The sequence below is a fragment of the Engystomops pustulosus genome, chromosome 3 (genome assembly GCF_040894005.1).
Source record: "Engystomops pustulosus chromosome 3, aEngPut4.maternal, whole genome shotgun sequence".
NCBI lineage: Eukaryota > Metazoa > Chordata > Amphibia > Anura > Leptodactylidae > Engystomops > Engystomops pustulosus.
Window position 1 is genome coordinate 112278027 of NC_092413.1, and position 24815 is coordinate 112302841.

At 43.3% G+C, this 24815-nt stretch overlaps 1 protein-coding gene across 2 annotated transcripts in view; it reads right to left on the bottom strand.

Annotated features, from left to right (window-relative positions):
• Positions 1 to 563: 563 nt before the first annotated feature.
• Positions 564 to 24815, bottom strand: part of QRSL1 (glutaminyl-tRNA amidotransferase subunit QRSL1) — a 34230-nt gene continuing 9978 nt past the window's right edge. The window contains exons 5-12 of one of the 2 annotated variants that reach the window (XR_011854189.1): positions 16522 to 16698; positions 11846 to 12021; positions 11657 to 11769; positions 7610 to 7802; positions 7113 to 7230; positions 4020 to 4225; positions 1095 to 1186; positions 663 to 800 (exon numbers count right to left, since the gene is read on the bottom strand). Coding sequence is in view for 1 of the 2 variants with exons in the window: in XM_072141859.1 (XP_071997960.1) it covers positions 589 to 800; positions 4020 to 4225; positions 7113 to 7230; positions 7610 to 7802; positions 11657 to 11769; positions 11846 to 12021; positions 16522 to 16698 (1195 nt within the window). In the remaining variant the exon portion in view is untranslated. Of the gene's footprint in view, positions 801 to 1094; positions 1187 to 4019; positions 4226 to 7112; positions 7231 to 7609; positions 7803 to 11656; positions 11770 to 11845; positions 12022 to 16521; positions 16699 to 24815 lie in introns of both variants that reach the window. The other variant, XM_072141859.1, reaches the window with a different exon arrangement.

A 24815-nucleotide genomic window follows, 5' to 3' on the forward strand; every position in this document is an offset into this window, starting at 1 on the left:
ATTTCTGATAAATCTCCCCCTATCTCCCCCCTGTTACCTCACACATAATTTGTCTTCTACTCATTGCCTATAGTAACCAATCACAGCTCAGAGCTATTAATGACCTGTGGGAGAACAGCAAGCAATCACGGCTCAGCTTCTAACTGCTCTAGCAGCAGCAGAAAATGGTTCCTGTATATGGTGGGTAATAAGTGGATTTTGGAAAGCGCGGGGTAAACATTTCAGCTCAAAACCTAGTCTATGACGTTCCCTAAGTAATAGGCAACAACTGTGCAAAATTTGGTGATTGTAAATAGGACGGTGCAGATTCCTTTAGCAGGAATTCATACATACACACGTACACACACACACACACATACTCTTTATATATTAGATTATATGGCCTGTGCTAAAGTGAGGTGAAGAAGCAGGGGTATGCAGCAATGGCAAATGATAATGCAGAAAAATGTAATTCCTGAAAACTTCTCAAAATTCCATCTTGTGGACACTGTCAATTTTGCAATGTAGATAGCAATTTTTGTCAAACTATTACAAAAAGCAGTAACAAACAAATTTAGCGCCATAGTTGTGACCACATATTTTTATTGACTACAATGAAGAAGCAGATTTACTTTGTCTTTTATCTATATGTCCATTGTCATGAGTTTTGTGAAGCACCAAGGGGCAAAAGTTAGTCTGCTTTTCAAACCATTTAGCAACACTAAGGAGCTGTTGTTCACAAAAAGCTTGCCCGATGAATTGCAGGCCAAGTGGCAGTCCTCGACTTGAGAGACCTGCAGGAACTGTTATAGCAGGAACTCCTTGTAAAAGAAGAAAACAAAATATTAAAAGGTTTATTGCAAATAAAATATTTTAAAGCAATTTGAAAGTTGACTTCCAAACAATTATAAAAGATGAATGATCTATATAAAACTTAGCTTTTAATTAACCTACCGTACTATAATAAAAATTGTAAAATATAATATTGACCCCTAGGGGGTACTAAAAGTGGAAACTTTTAAAAGTTAATCAAGTGGTCCTCTGAAAGGAGCAATATACAAATATTCCTTTTACCTCGATGTACATAGCAAAAATAAGGTATAAATGGCGCATACCTGTCCATTTTGGATGTTGGCATCTATTGTATGTGCATCGGAGATATACGTTCTTCAGGTATGGACATCAGGTATTGACCTCAGTTTGAGTCCTTGTCCATGAGGAAGGAATGTAAGTGGAAGGCAGGGGTAGGTAATAGTAAAAAAATTGGGAAGCATTAATTTGTTTGTTGAGTGCAAGCTTGCCCCATAGATCCCTAACAGCAAGGGGAATAGGTTTCCTATTCCACCCTAATTACCACAACATGGAGCCGCAGCCCTAACCTGCTGCCACCAGTCTGGAACCTCTCCCTAATATGGGCCCACTGTCATTAGTTAAAAGGGATGAGGAGGGGGGTGCAATTAAACAATTTCAGATAGTAGCTACCAATAAATACAGGTAAGTTCCCTGGACAGATAAAGGTAGTCAATTAAAGCATAGAATAGGCAGGTACATAGGTTTTTAGGTCAAACCCGGTCAAAACCCTACATGACATGTTTCGCCTATAGACATAGGCTCATCAGGGGCAAAATAGACCAGTGAATCCTGCTTCTGGACTAGCAACAATGTGTTTAAGAAGAGGAGGCAGATGAAACAATGTAAAATCAATACAGGTTATTGGCTGTGGCCAAACAGAGAATGTCCATTCCGGGGTAATACCGATTCGGACCTAGCTCCATGATGGATTCTCACCATAATAAGGCGCCAGTGTATCCGTCGTGGTGCCGAGTGTGTCAGTGGATCACTGCAGGAGGAACTTAGTACTAGGGCAACTAAGTGCCTCCTGTAGTTATCCACACTCGGCACCATGCCGGATACAATGGTGCCTTATTAGGGCGAGGATCCATCAGGGCGCTAGGTCCGAATCGGTATTACCCCGGAATGGACATTCTCTGTTTGGCCACAGCCAATAACCTGTACGAGATTTTACATTGTTTCACCTACCTCCTCTTGATAAACACATTGGGGCTCATTTACTAAGGGTCCGAATCTCACACCTTCGTCGGGTTTCCCGACGATTTCCGTTTTGCACCACATTTCCCCGGGATTTTGGCGCACGCGATCGGATTTTGTTGCATCGGTGCTGGCTTTCACGTGACAGAAATCGGGGGTGTGGCCGTCGGTTGTCCGACGGATTCAGAAAAAGCCCTGGAATTTAAAAAAAGAATTTGTGTCGTAAGATCAGCACTTACATGAACCGGGACAAACAAAGTGAACTCTGGCGGACCTCGGCGCAGCAGCAACACCAGCTGGATATCGGGCGCACGGACCTTTGTGAATCCTGGCAGACCCGAATCCTGGTAGACCCGACAACACGCCGGGGGATCGCGACTGGACCGGGTAAGTAAATGTGCCCCATTGTTGCTAGGCCAGAAGCAGAATTCACTGGTCTATTTTGCCCCTGATGAGCCTATGTCCATAGGCGAAACATGTCATGTAGGGTTTTGACTGGGTTTGACCTGCCTATTCTATGCTTTAACTGACTACCTTTATCTGTCTAGGGACCTCCCCTGCATTACATGGACTAAAACTGAGGTTAATACCTGATGTCCATACCTGAAGAACGTATATCTCTGAGGCACATACAACAGATGCCCACATCCAACATGGACAGGTGTGCAGCCATTAATACCTTATTTTTGCTATACACATCAAGGTAAAAGGAATATTTATATATTGCTCCTTTCAGAGGAGCACTTGATTAAAAGGGGTATTCCAGGAATAAGGATAATTCATATACAAATGGGTACTCAAAATATAAGCTAATGTGTAGTTAGTTGTTATTTAAAATTTTGCTCCCCTTAGCAGAAAATGCTGGTGACATAGATTGTAATGAAGAATTAAAATGCTACTGGCCCTTTAATCAGTCCGTTAATTTCCTCCGCGTGGTCCGTTGCAGAGCAGACACAGGACAGAAGATGGCCGCTGGTCACATGTCTGCATCACATGTCCTGCACCTGCATGGGCAGGTCATGTGATCACCACTATGTTTGGCTGTAGTCGGTTGGTTGCAGTGCATCCAGTATGGCCAGTGTTGTGGTGATGTGCAGGGATGGCAGTTACACATCATTACTATGGTAACAGAGCAGCACAGTCTGTTAGATCATCACTGGGAGCAGAGAGGGAGGAGGAGTTACTGAGAACTAAAGGATCATGGAACTTGTAGTTTCCAGTGGCGGCCATCTTAGTGATAACTCCACCAAGTTTAGAGAGGCCATAACTTTTGTAAATCATAAAACCAAACTATTTAAGCCCCTTTTTGTGACTAATGAAAATTAGTATTGTTGTACTCATTTATTTCTATCATCATGGGTTTTTGTGTCAGACGTTCATATTCCCGGAATACCCCCTTAACTTTTCTTCACCGGTTGGCTTTTTTAGTACCCCCTAGGGGTCAATATTATATTTTACATTTTTTATTATAGTAGGTTACTTAAAAATAAAGTTTTATATAGGTCATCCGTTTTGTGCTATATGTGTTATTTCTGACCTTGGCGGATTTGGTAGGGAGTCTAAACTACCCTCTTTTTGCAATTATAAAAGAGTTCTAAATTTCATTTGCTGTGCTGGGTGCCTTACGAGTATGGCTTGCAACTTTGCTTTACTCATTGCCTGTAGTTGCAGTTTCATCTAAGAGTTATAAATGGGGTTGTCCAAGACTTAAACATCAAAGGCCCTTCACATTAGATCGGAGGGGGTTTTTTTTTCCCGACTTCCAGCACCTTCATGATCAGCTGCTTGAAGATGGTGTGGTCATTGTGCAATTGTTACTGCCACTTCTTTAAACCTAGACTGAGCTGCAATACAACGCACAGCACTTTATATCAACAAAGTGACATCAATGGCCTATTCTAGAAATCATTTATATTCAAACACCAAAAATTTGATTTTACCAATGGTAATTCAATACTACCATGTCTATAGGAGCTTAAAAGAATGCTTACCAGCCATGTTGGCACATTGTGTAAAGACATCCTCCTGGGCACTGCGGGTTCTGTTATCCTCCTGGATGAAATCTAAGTAAGGAGCGGCATCTCCTAGGGTGGTTGGAGTAAGTAAAATATCCACTCCAGATTTGAATGCATTCACAAAATCATCTGCTATCAAGCGTCGCACTTTCTGAGCCTTCAGGAAATATTTTTCATAGTTCCTTACAGAAGAAAATAAAGCAGGTAATATATAAATTACATATACAGATGGTGAAATAAATAGTAAGTAAAGGGTACAGTATTGACATAAAATTCTCACCGGATGTTGGTAACATCAAGTCCAATCCACCAAAAAAAAAGCTAAGAAGTCTATAAATACATTTTGCATTATAATGAGAAATGACACAAAGAAAAAGTATTGAGCGCATGAAGAAAGAGCTGTAAAAACACCATGGGAAGTCTAGAAATATAACTTTCTAATTATTGATATATTTTAGCTGGTGTCTTATGCCTCTTAGAAAAATAATATCAGCTGGTTCAACTGATGGACAATAAGAAGGTGTCTCAGTATCAATGTGCCACACATACCTGCCTTCTTATTTCCCCGAGCATCACCGCCAGATTGTTTTTACTTGGCAAACCTTGACAGACTATAGTTGCTGATTTATAATCTTGTTTGCAATGTTGTGTCATTATACAGCCCGAGTAAATAGGCTCTTCCAGGTAGGACATCCGATCTGTGGTGTTTAGTCTGTCCAATAAGGTGTCTACCTCCAGATGTCTATCCTAAGATGTTCTGCTCCACTACCTCTCTTTACCCAGTTTTACTGCACTTGTATGCAGTATAAGATAAAACAGTTTATAGTCTAATTTCTGTTTCTTTCTCCAGTCTAATATTCAATGTAGATGGATTTTTGGGGGACCATCAGGAGATTTATTGATGATGTATAGAAGATCCCACTTTCCCCATGTAAGAAAAATTACAAACATGTTTGTTAATAAGTACTACCAATTTAAAACCATTTTTATTTTAGTTGCAGTATTTGCTTTGTGCCAGGATCTTTCTGAATATTTGAATATCTTTTTGCACAATGGTTATTATGTATAATATGTTGCTCCAAACAGACATAAAACCTGCTAATTACTTATTGTCTCTTCATTTCGAGGAAGCCAGATCCTTTACTTTAAAAAAACACAGTGCTTTTTTAGGAAAAGAGATTTTAATCATTAAGGCACATAAGGGAAAGATTGCCATTGAGCTTTTAGAAGATCGATTTGGCTGAGCTAATTTTCAGAAACCTTGATGTTTTGGGAGAGCCCAAGTATCAAAACAATGGAAACCTCCTATTTTGAAACCTACATTGTTTGCAGAATGTATTAAAGCTTATAGAATTTTAATCCCACAGGTGCAAAAAACCTAATTTTATTGGCCAGTATTTGGTGCCCAGCTACCGCCACTGTCACTGTGAGCAATTATCAGTATTTCCTGATTTTTGACAAAGCAAACATGTGGTCCTGAACTATTGGCTGGAATAGTTAGGAGTGAATAGGAATGAATAAGCAATATGCACAATAAAAGGTCTACTTTGGTTATTTCTATTTAAATAACATTCATAATAAGGGTGCGAGCGAGCAGAGTACTTGTAAAGTGAAGTAAACGGATGTGTGGATCGTTGTGAAGCAATCATTTATGCAAAGCAAGGTTTGTCACAGCAGGTATCAGAATTATAAATGGTGCCCATTGTGTAGCATACTGTAAGGCTATCTGCACACGGTGCAGATTGTTATGAACATGATCATTATTTTATTTTCCCCACTAAGCAACAATTTCTGCACAGAAAAAAGGCAGTCTACATTTTTTCCCAAATCACATTCATTTCAATGGTACTGTATTGCGCTGCAGATTCTCCACGTGTAAAATCTGCAAATGATCTAAAACCTTTGATAAATATGGCACAGGCAGTTATTTACGACAGAATTTGTTGTAAACAGATTGATAAATCTACCCAGATCTGTCCAGAGCCCATCCCAGCAGGGGTTTGCAACAACACGAGGGACACAAGAAAAAAAATGTTATAGGGATACACTGATAATTGCAATAAAACAACTACTACAGTAATAGCATTTTATAGCATTTCAGGAATTGAATAAAGGGGTTAAAGGAGATTGATCAGAAGATCTTATGTTCTAAAACTGCAGATAGTGGAGGGCTTTTATCATGCATTGTATACCAGCCAGGAGATGTGCCAGTCTTAATAAAAAATTCTCCCTAGTGTTAATAGCAGCAGGACTGCAAGAAATGCTGTGGCCATGTCCTCACACTATTGTGCTTTAACCTCACTGCCCTACTACACAGCTAAGTCAGAGAGAAGTTGCTGTGGATCAGTTCAATTGCAGAAAGCCAAGATTATAGCAGAATGAGGACTGACAAAGGTATATAGCTCTCCAAGTAGGTTACTTAACATGGTCTGCAGTTCTGAAATACAAAAACTGCTCAAAGATCCCCTTTAACCCCTTTATCGACATAGTTACAGTACATAGAATCTTCTTTATATGTTTAAAGAGAACCTGTCAGGCAAATAAACTCCCCAAAACGAAATATATTTTCATAAGCTGCCAGAAAGCATTGCCCTTATCCTTCCATTATCCCTTTACATGCCTGTAAATTTAAATTATCAGGTCCTAAAATGTATGCAAATGATTGGAGATGAACGATCTCTCTCCATATGCTCTGCCTCATTTGCATAATAATCAAAAGATGATTTTAGAATGATTAATATAGCTCAGCTAGATAAAGACTGGGATGGAATCATTGTGAGCTGCTGTAACAGGTAGTGGCGACAGAATTCGTTACAGAAACCTGATGACAGGGGTCCTTTAAGCTTACTTTGCACATATTTAGCACTATGTACTGTCATGATTGCACTCCAGATTATAAAAAAGGGTTTTATATATTGTAAAATAGGAATCTAAAGATGATTGTAGTCAAGTACAAAAACACAACTTAAAGTAAAGGCAGTCCCGAGGTTCAGTTTGTAGTGAGTGTTAAGCTGCTTATGTACATAAAAAAAGGGACTAGTAGAAGAGAGTAAAAACACAATGACCTACTGTTTAAGTAGGAAAAAGTTTCCGGATAATATTCTTCCCCTTACAACATCATTAAATCCTCCTCTTCTAGTTGCAGAATACATGGCTTCTGTTGAGTCTTTGATATCAGCTCTATGACCTGTACAGCAGAAATTAAATATGTTAAAATAAAAAACACAAACATAATAGACAAAGGACATTTATCTAAATAAGAAGTAGAAGATAAAAACAAATAAAAGATGTATTTCTAGGATGTGAGGGGTTATGAATAGATGAGCATCAGGTGGCAGGTTTTCCCTATATGTAGACTAGACTTCTTGGGAATGTTTTGTGACTTTTTAGTTCCAAAAGCTCATCAAATGATAAAGCAGCAATTATAATACATGTAGTTGTAGTATACAGGTCATATTTAGCAGGTAATGTGGCAAACAACACAAATTAAGTAATAGATAATCAAGACATAAAAGTGTAAGAAATTTGTACTACACAACTGTGAACAAGACAGCTATTTTTTTTACCATATTCTAGTCCATCAAATCGGGCCATGTTTGAAGCTACTTCAGCTGTGCACAAGACATGGTAACAAACAATAGAGTAACGTGTGTGAGGCATTGAAACCTCAACCACCTTGGCTCCTGCTTTCTCCATCATATCTGCAGCTTTTGTCCAGATGGAAAGTATTTCTGAAGATAAACCAGGAGCATGATACTCCTGTATAAAAAGAAATAACAAAATACAAAGGAAATGTCAAAAATGACCAAACATTGCATATTAGAGGAACCAAATTACAGGGTTCAAAAATTAACAGGGTTCAATACAAGAATTTTTCACAGAATTAGTGGGTAAAAACATGTATAATAACAAAGTCACACAGCGGACTGGAGCACACTAGGTGCAGACCTTTAGCTAATGCTGAATTTATTTGCACTTTATGCTCCCAATGTGACCTTGGGGTATGCAGCCATTCTGAAGACTTTTGAGATGGTCTTTAGTGGTTACATTCATGTTTACTCTCTCCACCTACCAATCTTTTGTGAATACTTGAGTTCCTAGCTACAATAAAGTTATAACAAGAGAACATGTATTCCCGTTTTAGAACTTGCATAAGAATGTGCACATGTAATTAAAAACAAACTCAACTTTCCATTCCCCTCCTGACCCAGTAAAGCTAGTCTTTGTTTCCAAGCTGTTGGTGATAATGTGGCATCCTAATACATGCCCACTGTAGCCAATCACTCACTTCAGGATTCACATGCTTACTGGCATCACTGCTGACTTTTTCTTTTTTGCTGGACCCATAAACTTTAAAGTGTAACTCAGATGATTCTTTTTTCACAAATCAATAGCTCTTGCAATGTAGGAGAAGTCTTCCTATTACTTTCATTACCTATATCCAGCTATTTCTTTGCTATCCTCCTTAGTTTAGCTTGTTTCTGCATAGCTGTCTCCCTTGGCTGTCCTGTTAGACCGTGTTGTGTGCTTCCTGCTCACTTTGGTGAAAGGGGCAGGTTATGTGCTGATGATGTATATAGCTAGTGGGAGAGCTGAGTGAATGCAGATATATGCATGCGGAAGTCTCATGCAAAGTGAGGTACAAAATCTCCCCTGTTCCCTTTGAGTCCCTCGATCCCAGTTTGTGATTCTGAAGAGCTTTCTCTGTCTCTGCTGCTCAAACTGTGTCATACACTCCTCTGCAGATTCCACCTCACAGCCTTGTCTTTATGGAGACTATCTTCACAGCAGAAGTTGTTAACCCTTAATGCCCAAACAGCACAGAATTTATACTTCTTGTAACGGTTTAGTTGCTGGTTTATAATAATAATAATTCCTTATTTATATAGCGCCTACAGATTACGCAGTGCTGCACAAAGCATGTCAAATTGTTCCCTGTCCCCATGGGGCTCACAATCTAAACAACCTAACAGTATATTTTATACTACTTATTCCATGATCCATGCTTCTTCATGCCAGGTTTGTCACTACATAGATTGTGTACAGTATATACACAATATGCAGTGCTCATTGGATGGGTTGTTTGCGAATGAAGTGGATATTCTGAATAACTTTGCCCCTTATTTCCAGGCCACACCCATTTTAGGTTAAAAGTGGAGTGGGGATGGCTGGCTGCCTGCAAACCTCTCCCTATGTTATTACATAGAGAGCCGTTCAGGAGCCAAAAAAGCTAGGTCTTTATAGTGAACTGAGCCCGATGATTCATTAGGCTTATCACTACACTGGAGTTACTATATGAAAGAACACAAAGCATCACGGGAAGTGAAGGAAGCTTATTGACTCAACTTTAGGGCAAAGATAGGAAGAGGTTAGTCTCCACTGACTTCACTGCTGCTAATTTGGCAAAAACCACAGATCTTTAAATTATGCCACAATACAGGCAATCCCTGGGTTACGTACAAGATAGGTTCTGTAGGTTTGTTCTTAAGTTGAATTTGTAAGTAGGTCGGAACTGTATATTTTATAATTGTAACCACAGACAAAAAATTTTTGGTCTATGTGACAATAGGTTTTAAAAATGTTGGGTTGTCATAAGAACCATGATTATTAATAAAGCTTAATTGTAGACACCTCTGATAACTGTTAAAGCTGTTCATTGTAGCCTAAGGCTAAAGTACAGTAAATGACCAACATCCAGAGGTCAGTTTGTAAGTCAGGTGTTCTTAAGTAGGGGACCATTTGTTAGCTCTCATTATCCGGAAACAGGGTATCAACTCATGGCCAGATGGTACAGAGATTTCCAACCAGGTTACATACCATCTTCCCACAGGACCCAACCACATGCTGGAGATGCAGAAAGGATGAGGGAACCTTCCTTCATATGTTTTGGTCATGTCGGTTTCTTAACCCATTTTAGCAGGAACTACAGTGCTTTATCTCTTTAATTTGTGGAGACTCTATAGCAGTGGTGGCGAACCTATGGCACGAGTGCCAGAGGCGGCACTCAGAGCCCTTTCTGTAGGCACCCAGGCTATCGCACCAGCACACCGGACTGACAAAGGACTGCTTCCTGCAGTCTCAAGCAACTTAAAAGATGCTGCTTTCAGTCATATATTAAAGCGATACTTACTTCGCTACTTGGGACTGTAGGAAGAGGGAGAAGGAGTAGACAGGGCCGAATTATCTTTGGAGGACCTTCAGCTGGCTCTACAATTCTCTGTGTACAGAGGGACACTGGAAAGAAGCTTAAATGATGCAAATTTTCCATCTTGTCCTTAGGAGGCCAATATGATCAAAAGTTTTTGAAGAACAATAAGTTACTGCTTTCATTTTTGGTTGGCACTTCGGGATAAATAAGGGGGGTGGTTTGGGTTGCAGTTTGGGCACTCGACCACTAAAAGGTTCGCCGTCACTGCTCTATAGTCTTGGACCTCCCTTTGCTCATCCTTCACCACTGTGATATCTTGGTATCAACATACAACCGCTCTTTACTGTAATTCTTAGCTATTGCTCTTCTTTATTCATATAGAGCTGCACTAGGCACCATGTGACACAAATTAGGAGGCGTTCCGGTGCTCAGTTGGACCATGCGCCAGATTTAATGTGCACCACAAAAAAGTTGGTGAACTGTCAGGCCAGTGTCGGGAAGCGACAGATTCATGATTTCTGGTGCACGTTCTTAATGAATCTGGAGCACCGAGCATTATACACAGGCAGAGCAGTTTCCTACATTCTTAGTAATTGTGCCCCATAGTCTTTATTACGTACATTTCTACTCATGTATGTTTACTGATTTGATGAGGACTGTGTTCCTGGCATTTATCTGTACACCTGCTATTAATAAAGCAAATTATAAAAAGTAACACAATAGATGCATTGTTCTGTTTGTTTTCAGAGGCAGAATCGCATATGAATTATAATGCGAGTTACACAGTGACTTACCTACTGTCAAGCACAGTGGTGGAAGTATCATGGTATGGGCTGTAGGAGTGCTTCCGGTTTTGGGTTTCATACTGAAGCAAAGTAGGATCCCTTCCCTTCAGAAACTGGGCTACAGGGAAGCATTCTGACACAACAACCTCAAACACACCTCCAAGATGTCTACTACTTTGCTAAAGAAACTGAGGGTAAATGTGCTAGACTGGTCAAGCATGTCTCCAGACTTAAACCCTATTGAGCATCTGTGAGGCATCCTCAAACCAAAAGTGGAGGAGTTCAAGGTTTCAAACATCCACCAACTCTCTGATGTTGTGATAGAGATGAGGGACAGGATTTCAGTGGCAATCTGTGGAGCTCTAGTGAACTATATGCCAAAGAGAAGTAAGGCATTGCTGGAAAATAAAGGTGGCCACATAAAACATTGACACTTTGGACACAACTTGGCACATTTTCGCTTGGGGTATCCTGACTTTTGTTGCCAGCAGTTTAGACATTAATGGCTGTGCCTCTACTTTACATTGTATATATTATGTTGTGCATCAAAAAATATACGAAAATTCCAAAGATGTGAGGGGTGTACTCATTTTATCAGATACAGTACATGTATAGCAAAGATATTCAGCATTGCAGGGGCTAATTGCATTCAAGGTTGACATTAATTAGTTGGGCATTACCTTTGGAATTCCTACACAGAGCTTACTCAGATCTATTACATCTGGAAGGGTAAACGGCAGAATGTGGTCTTGGATCGTTGTTGCGTCCTGTGGATCATGACCAGCAATTACACCTAAAACAATGATGTTGGTTAATCCAAAGTAAAAAATAGTTTGTGTAGTTCATAGCTAAATATATTTTTCTGTTACCTAGTACAGTTGCTGCATCATCCACACATCTTGCTAAAATACCAGGTACATCCATGGAGTTCACCAACGGGATGAGTCCATGGCGAGATACAAGCCCATAGGTTGGTTTTAATCCCACAATACCACAATGACATGCTGGATTACGTGTGGAGCCTCCTGTGTCTGATCCCAGTGCCCTATAAATAGTAAAGACTTTTAGCAAGTATCTTCAAATACCATAGCATTTTATGTATATTTTAAGCGGAACTTTGATTTCATAATGATTTTTACTAAATTGTCATGTGATTCCCATAACAAAATGAGGCCCATATTTTGCTGCTCTTCCATTTCTTTCCAGAGCTATGGCATTTTCTGTTCTGAAGCTACTTATCAGAAATGCCCCTCATCAGCAGTGAAGTGAGTGGATACTAACCTCTTCCTTTATCTGTATAGAAACAAGTCAAATTGAAGTTTCCCACAGTTACCATCATGCCATGTGTTTTCTCATTAAGTTATATAGCTATAAATTCAGAAACCAGCAGTGCAAAGGTTACATGAAGCCTTTGGTCTGTGGTGTGTGAGCACTAAGGGATAACAGCTTCCCTGATAGTGTCTATAGAGCAGAAGGTGCGGAAGGGTTGTTACAGAAGAGCTTATCACTGGGATGGAGGGACTAATAGGGAACACTGAAATCAGCACAGCCAGAGACACAGCTACCGCAGGAGTAGACTAACCTGGGAGGGAAAGAAAAGAGCTTTCTTGACATAGGTAATCAAGATAATAAGCAAAGTTGTCCTACATAACAAAAGCTTTTAATTTAAAGGGAAAAAAACTGGAGAAGTCTCATGCATTGAATATCAATATCATTAAAACTTTCAAGACTTCCATACGCCTATAGTTGTCCTGATTTTATATACATCTAATATTTCTAAATAAGAAAAGGCAAGGCATCATGGGAGCTTGGACAGTCTAAATTTGACCCAGTTTCTGGGCAAATAGGGGAAGAGGGTAGTCTTAAAGGTTAGTCTTTGTTCACTGTTACTGAGGAAGATTTCTGACAAGTAGCTACAGAACGGAAAATTACATAACTCTGGAAAGAATAGGACAATAGGAGCACAATATGGGCATCATTGGGTTTGCCTTAGATGGCGAAATCATATATGACAATTTGGTAAAAATCATTATGAAACTGGAGTTACACTTTAAAAAAAATCTACCATGAAAATAAAGCATGATACACTAGGGCACTTACTCATAGATCCAGGCACAGTGACAGTGATAACTTTCTTACATTTGTTATCCATGGTCTCCTTTCTTCTAAAATCAACTTTTAAAATCATGATAATGAGCAAGAAGGGCTCGGGGAGGCATTACCAGATCCCCTCTGGGCTGCACTTTCCCCCTTTAAATGTATGATGAAATTTTTTCTGATGCCTTGAAATTACAGTAGGCAAAGGGAGGGGTAAAAAGCTTCCCAGACATAACATAGGACGTGCAATGCATTTCTGTCAGACTTTGCATGTTAAATCTGGCGCACTGTCCGACTGAGCACTGGTACTTCCCCTTTATTGCATAAATTTGAGTCGCATGAAAAATATTGCAGCCGTGACACAAAAGGTTTGCGTGCGACGCATATGTGATGCGGACCCTTCTTAACCTGTGCACTAGTAAGAATGTGCAAAGTCCAACAGAAAACTGGCACACAGAGCTTATTAAATGTGCCCCACTGTGTTAACACATTGTAAACGCAACATGTGATTTCAGACGAAGTGTTGTTTGCTGGAAACCCTAAAGAGATATAACAATCAAACCACAGTAGCAAAATTATGTATTAAATCATCTTTTTTTCTGAACCAAGAGTAAAAGTCAACTGCATATGAAAACCAAACTTCACGTAGCATTTCTTTATTTGCATGTGCAGACGTAAATGCAAAACGTGTGCTACATACAAAGCAGACATGCTAATAGGATATTTGAATTCTCCAAGTCATTATGTGCTGTGATGTGTTAGCCATTCTAAGCCCTACACTGTAAAATGCCCTGTATAATTCCTCCGAATGTGGACAGGGCCATATTATCATTGGCACTCATGGAGCACCAGCATCGAGCCCTGCAATTCCGTTAGGGCCACAACAAGGAGCTCCATTGGCTCCAAAGATGATCAGGTCCTGGCACTGACAGAGTGTATGTGCCTCAGAAGCCTTTCCTCCCATCACATTTCACTCTTCACTACAGCAGCTAAGCATAGTTTAGTCTCCGAGAAACCAGCCTGGCCCTCACATCTTCATCAGGGACGTTTGATGATGTCACCATCATGTGATCAGTCACTGTGGAAGGGGCAAGACTATAGGGTGTGTTTCTTGAGCAGCTTGTACAAATCTGTATGGTAAGGTTGTGCTGTGTAAGGGTGGGAGCCTGTCTAATGGATTACCAAATGTGGGGAGGAGAACCTGTCTAATGGATTACTGATGTGGGGGAGACCCTGTCTAACGGATTACTGAGAAGAGGGGAAACCCTGTCTATCGGATTACTGAGGAGGGGGAGAGCTTGCCTAACAGATTACTAAGGAGGAGGGAAACCCTGTCTAACAGTGGAGGGGGTTGCTGTATATTACAAGGATTACTGCTGAGGGGTATGCTGTATATTACATGAATTGCAGAGGGGGGGGGGAGCGGACCTGTCCAGCTGAAGAGGGGGGAGACCCTCTTTAACGGAATTTCTAAGGAGGGGTGGCTATATAATACATTGATTACTGCCTGAGAGGGTGCTGTAGATTACATGGATTACAGAGGGAGGTTGTAGACTCTGTTTAATGAACTACTTAGGAGGGCTTTGATCCTGCCTAACAAATTATTGAGGAGAGAAAATCCCTGTATAACAGATTCCTAAGGAGGCAAAAGACCACATCTAACAGATTCCCGAGTAGGGGATAGACCCTGTATAACAGATTACGGAGGGGAGACCCTGTCTAAAAGATAATGGAGGAGTGGATTACTCAGGAGGGGGAGAACTGAGTAGTGCCACATACTGAATAGTGCCCCAAAAATAAATAAGTCTCCCCTCTAATTTAAGGACCCCACAGCTAGCAATGTCTCCCACAGTCTCCACAGCAAGTAATGTCCCCCACAGCGCCCACATCCAGTAATGTCACCCACAGCCCCCAGAAAGCAATGTCCCCCGCAACACCCACTAAGTAACATGCCCACAGTCCCCACTAAGTGACATCCCAGAAAAATAATGTCCTCTACAGCCCCAGTAAATAATATCCTCCACTCTAAAGTCCCCTCCTCTGTGCTTTCCCCTCACACTGTATAATTAAAAAAAATCAAAAACAAAACATCACCGTGTCTCTTGTTCTCATTAGCGGTGCATTACAGTAATCAATGCTTTCAGTGTACAGAGGGTGCAGATAGAGGTGAGAGGAGCAAGGGTTGACCTGGGACATTCAGACCTAAGCCCAAAATTACAGGGCACGGGGCCTTGAATCTTTTTGACGTAGCGACGACATCTAAAATATATGACTACCAATATTTGGTCTAATTGAAGAGATTTTTTTCCATAAAATCTATGCCTTATAGGTCATATTTTTATATTCTACACTCCAATGCCAGCCACATGGCACTGTCTTCCCCTCCTCCCTTCAATTTACCCTTGTAAATTGAATATTGTGGCATTTCTTTTTTCTATTGCCTGGCTTTTTTTGTTGGTATTTTTTAAATCATTTTATGTTGGATTTGATGATCTGCCCTTGTGTAATAAGGGCCTACTGTCAAACTTCTGGTAAATTACTGTAAAGGGAACCTGTCACTAGGTTTTACCCCACTAAACTACTAGTCCCCTTAGGGAGAGTATGAAATGTCCTTTCTAAAATTCCCTTTTTATACAGAAAATCACCATGTGAACATATAAAATAAATCTCCCCTAAAGTCAGGCAAATGAGACTCTTTCTCATCCCATTTTCACATGAGATAAGTCAAGTTTAGTGGTCATCCTTAAAGTTAAGGATCTCAAGATTACGGTATTGGGAGCTACAGAAGGGGAGATAAAGGCAGTTAAAAATAGGTGGAAACTGGAGGTAAACTGGCATTTCCAACTATGTCTTTTGCTGTCTGCATCTCTGGTTATGTAGCTCATAGGACCACAGGCTGTTTCTAGGTACTATAGAACAGATGATATCATCTTCTACTCATCTCATGAGAAAATGAGGTGAGAAGAGTCATATTTGCCTGACTTTGGGAGAGTTTCTTTTTAATAGGTATATGATTCAGATTTCACATAGAAGAGGGAATTCCAGAAAGGACATTTCATGACCTACATGAGGGTGCTAGTAGTTTAGTGGGATAAAACCTGGTGACCAGTTCTCTTTAAATTGTTCCTAATAAATGAGTTATAAAAGAAAACTGTAGGTATAAGGTAAACACCTGCAACATGAACCCTGTAGATTGGACTGCATCTTCAGTGTCATATGTTCCCATTACAGCAATGTCACTGTATTAGTGAATAGTAGAACTAAAATATTTGCACAATATGAACAAAAAGAAAAAAATATAGAAGATGTCCTTGGATGCTGAACAGAATGATGAAGGTTATGATTACAATGCAACCTTTTTCCATTCTTGTTGAAAAGCTTTCCCTGTAAACAAAGGTTAGAGCTCAGTGAACAAAGGAAGGCATTGTCATTATAGTCAGTCACTCACACGTAGCATGTGCCAGCTGACACAGAAGCAGCGCTGCCTCCTGAACTTCCTCCAGTTATCACCCAATCAGAACTTTCATTACTGTCAGGAAAACAGGCTTTTCTCTTCTCTCTGAATTGCTTTGAATAGCTCCATGGATTTTTCACTGGTCCAAATATACTATCAGTGCTGCCAGATCTATAGGAAACAAAGCACATGTAACTTAAGATTCTAAGTCATAAATGACTAGAGTCAGGTTTCCACATACATAGGGATAAAACTACTGTCAGGTAACAACTGATGTTTGTTTTGTTGAGATACAGCGCAGTAGTTGCCGCTCTCCTCTCTTGGTAGGAATAAACCTGTTTTGTAGAGATTGGTAAAACTTTATTTAAAATGACAAATACTGCAATATATGGTAGGAACGATCAGACCACCTTGGGTTAAAGTACCCTAGATGGTCTAAGAAACAGTGGAAAAAATTAAACAAAAGTTTAGAAAATCTAAAAAATTTATAAAATATAAAAAATTCAAATCACCCCCCCCTTTCCCTAGAACTGATATAAAACATAATAAACATCAAACACATTAGGTATCACCACATCCCAAAATTCCCGATGTATCAAAATATAATAACGGTTATTGCTGGCGATGTCCTCCATTGCGGAAAATGGCGCCCATTACACCATTTTACATAACATAAAAAAATGTAATAAAAAGTGATCAAAATGTCGGACCGTCCTCAAAATGGTAGCAATAAAAACATTGTCTCATTTCACCAAAGTATGAAAAAGTTATTAACATCAGAGGATGGCAAAAATTTTCCAGCTTCCCAGTACATGGCATGGAATAATAAATAACATCACACAAAAGTAAAATTTGTTACGCACAAAATAAGCCCTCACACAGCCCTGTACACGGAAAAGTGAAAAAGTTATGGATTTTTGAAGGTGGAGAGCGAGAAATGAGCAAAATAAACCTGCGTTCTTAAGGGTTACAATGAGTAAAAGTTTGAGGGAGAGATTACCTTTACAACCCACTGTATCCATAACATTTATATTTATTCATTTTTAGATACAAACATTACGAAAACAATAAAATACAACGCAATGAAATAGGCCAGTGGTGGCGAACCTCTGGCATGGGTGCCAAAGATGGCACTCGGAGCACTTTCTGTGGGCACCCAGTCCATCACCCCTGCACAGGGTTTCCAGACAGGACTCAAAACCTCCGCCTGCCGTCCCTGGCTATCCAGGATGTGCTGTGATCAGTGCTATTTTAAAGGTACACATCCTTAGCTGCCTGTGACTAAAGGATGAGAAAGGAAGTGCAGACAAGGGTGCGTTATTATTGGAGCTCCTACTCTGGGCCCCGCAGTTCTTCCTGTTCAGCGGACTCTGGAAGGAAGCTACAATGATAATCGAAATTTCTCCTCTTTCTTTCAACTGTATTGGTGTCCTCAGGATGCCGATACAATTAAAAGCAGTGACAAGACAGGTTGCAACTTGTTGCTACCTAAATTGCCATGTTGACACTTTGCATTTAAATAAGTGGGTTTGGTTGTAGTGTGGGAACTAGGTTTCTAAAAGGTTCGCCATCACTGAAATAGGGTGTGATATACTGAATATATTGACATATTAATAGTATATAATGTAAATATCTGATAAATGGGTTTCTTTTCTGGAACTTCCACTAACCCAGAGCGTGGTACTCCAGAAAATAGGAAACAAGAAGACTATATCCATTGTATGGATGTCAGGTTTGCGGGTTGTGGATCCGCTGGACCACTGCAGACGATGGCTCAAGCCACTACCTGGGACCGGAGTCTAAGTGGTACCCGGTTTTCACCAGAGCCCGCCGCAAAGCGGGTTAGACAAGCTGCGGCGTGGTACCACCAGGTCGTTCCTCAGGCGTGACTTGTCTGCAGTGGCGGCCAAGGTTGAGGTACAGAAACAACAGTCAGGCTCGAGGTCACAGTCCAGGCACAGGGTCAGGGCAGGCGGCAGAGATGCAACGTCAGGGTCCAAACCGGGGTCAGCAACAGGAGGTCCAAGCAGAAGGGTACGGGAACACAGAATACACGACAGCAATACGGAGGGACACTGGTACACGGGAACACGAAGGTAGTCAGGTAACACAGGAACACGGTAGGAGTCAGGCACGCGGAAAACACAGGAACGCAGAAGACACTGGAACGCAGGCAAATCGCAACAGAGCTTTCTCTAAGGCTATGAGGCACAAAGATCCGGCAAGAGTGTGAGGGAGGTGCAGAGTTTTTAAAGGGGAAGTGATCAGCCAGTGCACCAATTAGCGGTGCACTGGCCCTTTAAATTTCCTGAAGATACCGCGCGCGCGCCCTGGGAGACGGGGACGCGCGCGGCCGGAACCTGGCAGCGATTCCGGAGCGGGGAGAGGTGAGTCGCGCCGGCACCGCGCCTGCGAGGCTCGGGGGGCACGGGTGAGCCCGCGACCCGCGATATGGGTCGCGGGACCACCCGTGACAGTACCCCCCCCCTTCGGCCTCCCCCTCTTCTTGGGTTGTAAAAATCTCTGTAGTAAATCATGGTCCAAGATGTTGTCTTCAGGCTCCCAAGATCTCTCCTCAGGCCCGAACCCCTTCCAGTCAACCAAGAAGAACCGCTTACCCTTTACGGTCTTCATGTCGAGGATCTCCTTTACCACATAAATATCTGAGGAGTCGGCCACTGGAGCAGGAGGAGGTACTTGCCGGGAGAAGCGGTTCAGAATAACAGGCTTGAGTAGAGAGACATGGAAGGAGTTCGGGATGCGCATGGTGGAAGGAAGGCGCAGCTTGTAAGACACCGGATTGATGCGGGATATAACCTCGAAAGGACCTAAGAACCGTGGACCAAGCTTGTATCCAGGAATCTTTAACCGGATGTATTTAGCTGACAACCAGACCTTGTCCCCAGGAGAAAAAACAGGAGATGTCCTGCGTTTCTTATCCGCTTGGAGTTTGGTACGGGCGGAAGCCTGCTTCAACGCAAGGCGAGTTTGTTCCCAAATGGTCTTAAGGTCTCGTACCAACTCGTCAACAGCAGGAACCTCCGTGGACACATGCAGAGGGAGAGGAGGGCGTGGATGTTGTCCATAAACGATGAAGAAGGGAGTAGAACCAGAAGCTTCAGAGTTCAGGGAATTATACGAGAACTCCGCCCATGGCAACAAGGAAGACCAGTCATCTTGGCGGGCCGAGACGAAGTGTCGAAGGTAGCAGCCAAGGGTTTGATTGACTCTCTCTACCTGTCCATTCGACTGAGGATGATATGCTGACGAGAAGTCCAATTTCACCTGAAGATGGTTACACAGGGATCGCCAGAAACGGGAGACAAACTGGACCCCACGGTCCGAAACAATGTGCAATGGGAGTCCATGCAGCCGAAAGATGTGGGAGAAGAACAGGCTGGCAAGACGCGGAGCAGATGGCAAACCTGGCAAGGAGACAAAATGGGACATCTTCGAGAACCGGTCGGTTACCACCCAGATGACAGTATTCCCCGAGGATGAAGGCAGGTCAGTGACGAAGTCCATTGCCACATGAGTCCACGGGCGGCTGGGTATAGGCAACGGCATCAGGAGACCGGCAGGTTTAAGGCGTGACGACTTATTTCGGGCACAGGAGGTGCAGGAACCCACAAAATCCCGCACATCTTTGGCCAGGTCTGGCCACCAATAATAACGGGAAATAAGGGCTATGGAACGCTGCACTCCAGGGTGTCCAGCCACACGAGAGCAATGTCCCCATATCAGGATCCTCTTACGAAGGGCAGGTCTGACGTATGTCTTGCCTGGTGGAAGCTGCCTAAGGTCCACTGGAGCTGCAAGGACCAGACGTTCTGGAGGCACAATATGACTGGGCACAGGGTCTTCTCCAACCACATCCGAAGCACGGGAGAGCGCATCTGCCTTAACGTTCTTCTCCGCAGGACGGAAATGAATTAAGAAATCAAATCGGGAGAAAAAAAGAGACCAACGGGCTTGACGAGGATTCAGTCGCTGAGCGGTCTGAAGGTATAGGAGGTTCTTGTGGTCGGTATAAATGTGAACCGGGTGACGAGCCCCCTCCAGGAGATAGCGCCACTCCTCCAAAGCCAACTTTATGGCCAACAGTTCCCGATCTCCAATGGAATAATTCTTCTCGGCAGGAGAGAATGTCTTCGAGAAGAACCCGCAGGTGAAGGTACGGCCCTTGGGCCCCTTCTGGGTAAGAACTGCACCAGCACCGACGGATGAAGCATCAACCTCCAACTGAAAAGGTTTCTCTGTATCTGGTCTTGTAAGTACTGGCGCAGAGGCAAAGGCAGATTTTAACTTAGTAAAGGCTTCCTCAGCAGCTGGAGACCATTGTCTAGGATTGGCATTCTTCTTAGTCAATGCCACAATAGGGGCCACAAGTGAAGAGAAGTGCGGAATAAACTGTCTATAGTAATTGGCGAAGCCCAGAAATCTCTGAACAGCACGCAGTCCCACTGGCCACTGAAGTACGGCTGCCAATTTAGAAGGATCCATCTGGAGTCCCTGGCCAGAAATGACGTATCCCAAAAACGGAAGACTGCTCTGGTGAAATTGACATTTCTCGAGTTTGGCGTATAAATGATTAGTCCTTAAGCGTCTGAGAACCTGCCGGACGTGGTTTTGGTGAGAAGAAAGATCTGAAGAATACACCAAAATGTCGTCCAAGTAGACAATAACACAGGAGTAGAGCAGGTCTCTAAAAATATCATTAACAAACTCCTGGAATACCGCCGGAGCATTGCAGAGACCAAAGGGCATTACCAAATACTCAAAATGTCCGTCACGAGTATTGAAAGCTGTCTTCCACTCATCGCCTTCCCGAATACGAATGAGGTTGTATGCCCCTCGCAGATCCAGCTTGGTGAAAACCTTGGCACCCCGTAGGCGGTCAAAGAGTTCGGTGATGAGAGGCAAGGGATAGCGGTTTTTTATCGTGACTTTATTGAGGCCGCGGTAATCAATGCACGGACGGAGGGACCCATCCTTCTTGGATACAAAGAAGAAACCAGCTCCAGCGGGGGAAGAAGACTTCCGGATGAATCCTTTCTCCAAATTTTCCTTTATGTAGGCAGACATGGCTTCGGTCTCAGGTACTGATAATGGATACACTCGTCCTCGAGGAGGAGACGTACCCGGTAGCAAGTCGATGGGGCAGTCATAGGCACGGTGTGGAGGCAAAACCTCCGCTTGCTTCACAGAAAAAACGTCAGCATAGTCTCGGTAGCACGCAGGAAGGTTCTTCAGAGACTTGTCGCCCAAGGTAGTTGGCAAGTCAGGTACAGGGTGAGGAACTTCTAAGCAACGAGACCGACAATCCGGACCCCAACGAAGAACTTCTCCCGTCCTCCAATCAAGAACTGGTGCGTGGCTCTGCAACCATGGAAGACCTAGCAGAAGAGACGAAGTAGAGCGAGGTAGCACCAGGAAGGACAACTTCTCCTTGTGTAGAGCACCGACTTGCATAGTTAAAGGCTTAGTGCGATATCGCACCGGATCAGAGAGGACTTGTCCGCTAACTGAGGAAATAACCAGCGGCTTGTCAAGTAGGACCACTGGAAAGCGATACCGGGAAACCAGTGCGGCATCCATGAAGTTCCCCGCGGAGCCAGAGTCCAGGAAGGCGGAAACTTGGGTCTGGTTGCCGGTACCAATACTGAGAAGCACCGGAATCAACAAGCGTGGAGAAGCACTGCTCACACCTAGGGACGCTTCTCCCAAGAACCCTAGGTGCTGGCATTTCCCGGACGTTGGGGTCGAATGGGACAAGACCCAAGGAAATGCTCAGGACTAGCACAGTAGAGGCAGAGGTTTCCTTGGCGTCTTCTGGTACGCTCCTGCGGTGACAATTTGGCTCTGTCCACTTCCATAGACTCCTCTGCAGGTAGTGTGACCGAAGGCTGGAATGGTCTTTGGAAGGTAGGAGCTAGGCGAGGAGGGCGTCGTGGACGGAGTGGAAGTTGTTCAAAACGTGACTCTTCAGCACGCTCTCTGAACCGCACATCAATTCGGGTGGCCAGAGAGATGAGGCCACTCAGAGAGGATGGCAGGTCACGAGCGGCCAGTGCGTCCTTAACCTGAGAAGATAGACCCTTCTTAAAAGCTGCCGACAAAGCCTCGTCGTTCCAGGAGAGTTCTGACGCCAAGGTGCGGAACTGAACGGCGTACTCTCCGACGGAGGAAGTCCCCTGACGTAAATTCAGCAAGGCAGACTCAGCGGAGGAGGCCCGAGCCGGTTCCTCGAATACAGACCGGAATTCAAACAGAAAGGCCGCAAGGGAAGCCGTGACTGGGTCGTTCCGGTCCCAAAGGGGAGTAGCCCAGGCCAGAGCTTTCCCAGAGAGAAGGCTGATTATAAACGCCACCTTGGCACGCTCCGTGATAAATTGGCTTGGCATAAGTTCTATGTGCAGAGAGCACTGAGTTATAAAGCTCCTGCACATCTTGGAATCGCCATCATACTTGGTGGGCATGGACAGCCGCATTCTGGGTTCAACAGCAGGTAGAGCAGTCGGTGCAGAAGGAGTTGCAATAGCAGCCTCAGGAACCTGTTGCTGGTTAGCTAGCAGTTGTTGCAGCATGGCGGTGACTTGCTCCAATTGATCACGCTGTGCAGCAATCTGCCGGGATTGGTGCATTACAATAGTGGCAAGGTCTGGCTTGCTGGGAGGCGAAACCTCGGCGGGATCCATGGCCGGATCTTACTGTCAGGCTTGCGGGTTGTGGATCCGCTGGACCACTGCAGACGATGGCTCAAGCCACTACCTGGGACCGGAGTCTAAGTGGTACCCGGTTTTCACCAGAGCCCGCCGCAAAGCGGGTTAGACAAGCTGCGGCGTGGTACCACCAGGTCGTTCCTCAGGCGTGACTTGTCTGCAGTGGCGGCCAAGGTTGAGGTACAGAAACAACAGTCAGGCTCGAGGTCACAGTCCAGGCACAGGGTCAGGGCAGGCGGCAGAGATGCAACGTCAGGGTCCAAACCGGGGTCAGCAACAGGAGGTCCAAGCAGAAGGGTACGGGAACACAGAATACACGACAGCAATACGGAGGGACACTGGTACACGGGAACACGAAGGTAGTCAGGTAACACAGGAACACGGTAGGAGTCAGGCACGCGGAAAACACAGGAACGCAGAAGACACTGGAACGCAGGCAAATCGCAACAGAGCTTTCTCTAAGGCTATGAGGCACAAAGATCCGGCAAGAGTGTGAGGGAGGTGCAGAGTTTTTAAAGGGGAAGTGATCAGCCAGTGCACCAATTAGCGGTGCACTGGCCCTTTAAATTTCCTGAAGATACCGCGCGCGCGCCCTGGGAGACGGGGACGCGCGCGGCCGGAACCTGGCAGCGATTCCGGAGCGGGGAGAGGTGAGTCGCGCCGGCACCGCGCCTGCGAGGCTCGGGGGGCACGGGTGAGCCCGCGACCCGCGATATGGGTCGCGGGACCACCCGTGACAATGGAAGCAGCTTTACAAGATTGCTGAATAGAGAGGAGTTCCAAATTTGGTTTAGGGCTTCCAAAGTGTGGAATCATAGACTGTGACTGGATCATCCGTGATACATATGGTGAATGTTTGCATTTGAAAGCTTTTTTTTTTTAACCAGAATTAACTGTTTACATGACAGCAAACTCCTCTTGACACAACTTATACCAGTGTCAGAGATCTGCCACTTTATTATGGTCCAGTCATTACATACATTTCTGCTCAGTAACTTCTGACCATCAGACACATGTACAGAGAGAGCGATGTCCATTGTCATATGGTTATTCCAAGACTTAATCACCTATCCTTAGGCAGGGCCGACTCTAGGACCAGGCAAGGCATGCAACTGCCTAGAGCGCTACAGTGTTGGAGGGTGTAAAGCTAAGTTACGGTAAGTTTCCTAGCTGTGTTCCACTCCAGCCTCCCATGCCTTGTCAGCGAAGGAGCTCTGCTCCTAAATAGTGGAGCTGTCTGGTGTAGGCATATATATTATATTATTTTAACTCTTGTATGCATTGATCTGACGTAGAAGGATGTTCTATTAAAACTGGTGACATCTATTGCTTTGGTTAACAATAAACGGTTATTTATGCTAACTTCAATGTATGCTGTTACATGTGTAGATGAGACAAAACCAAAGTAATGAAACGGGTGGTGTGGGCATAGATCATACAAGACCCCCCCGTTATATTAAATTATATCACCAAAAAATTGGAAAAAACACAGCATCTTAGGTATATTACGTATAAGACAAAAAAATCTTTATTGGAAAAAAGTAATATAACATAATGGACCAGCAA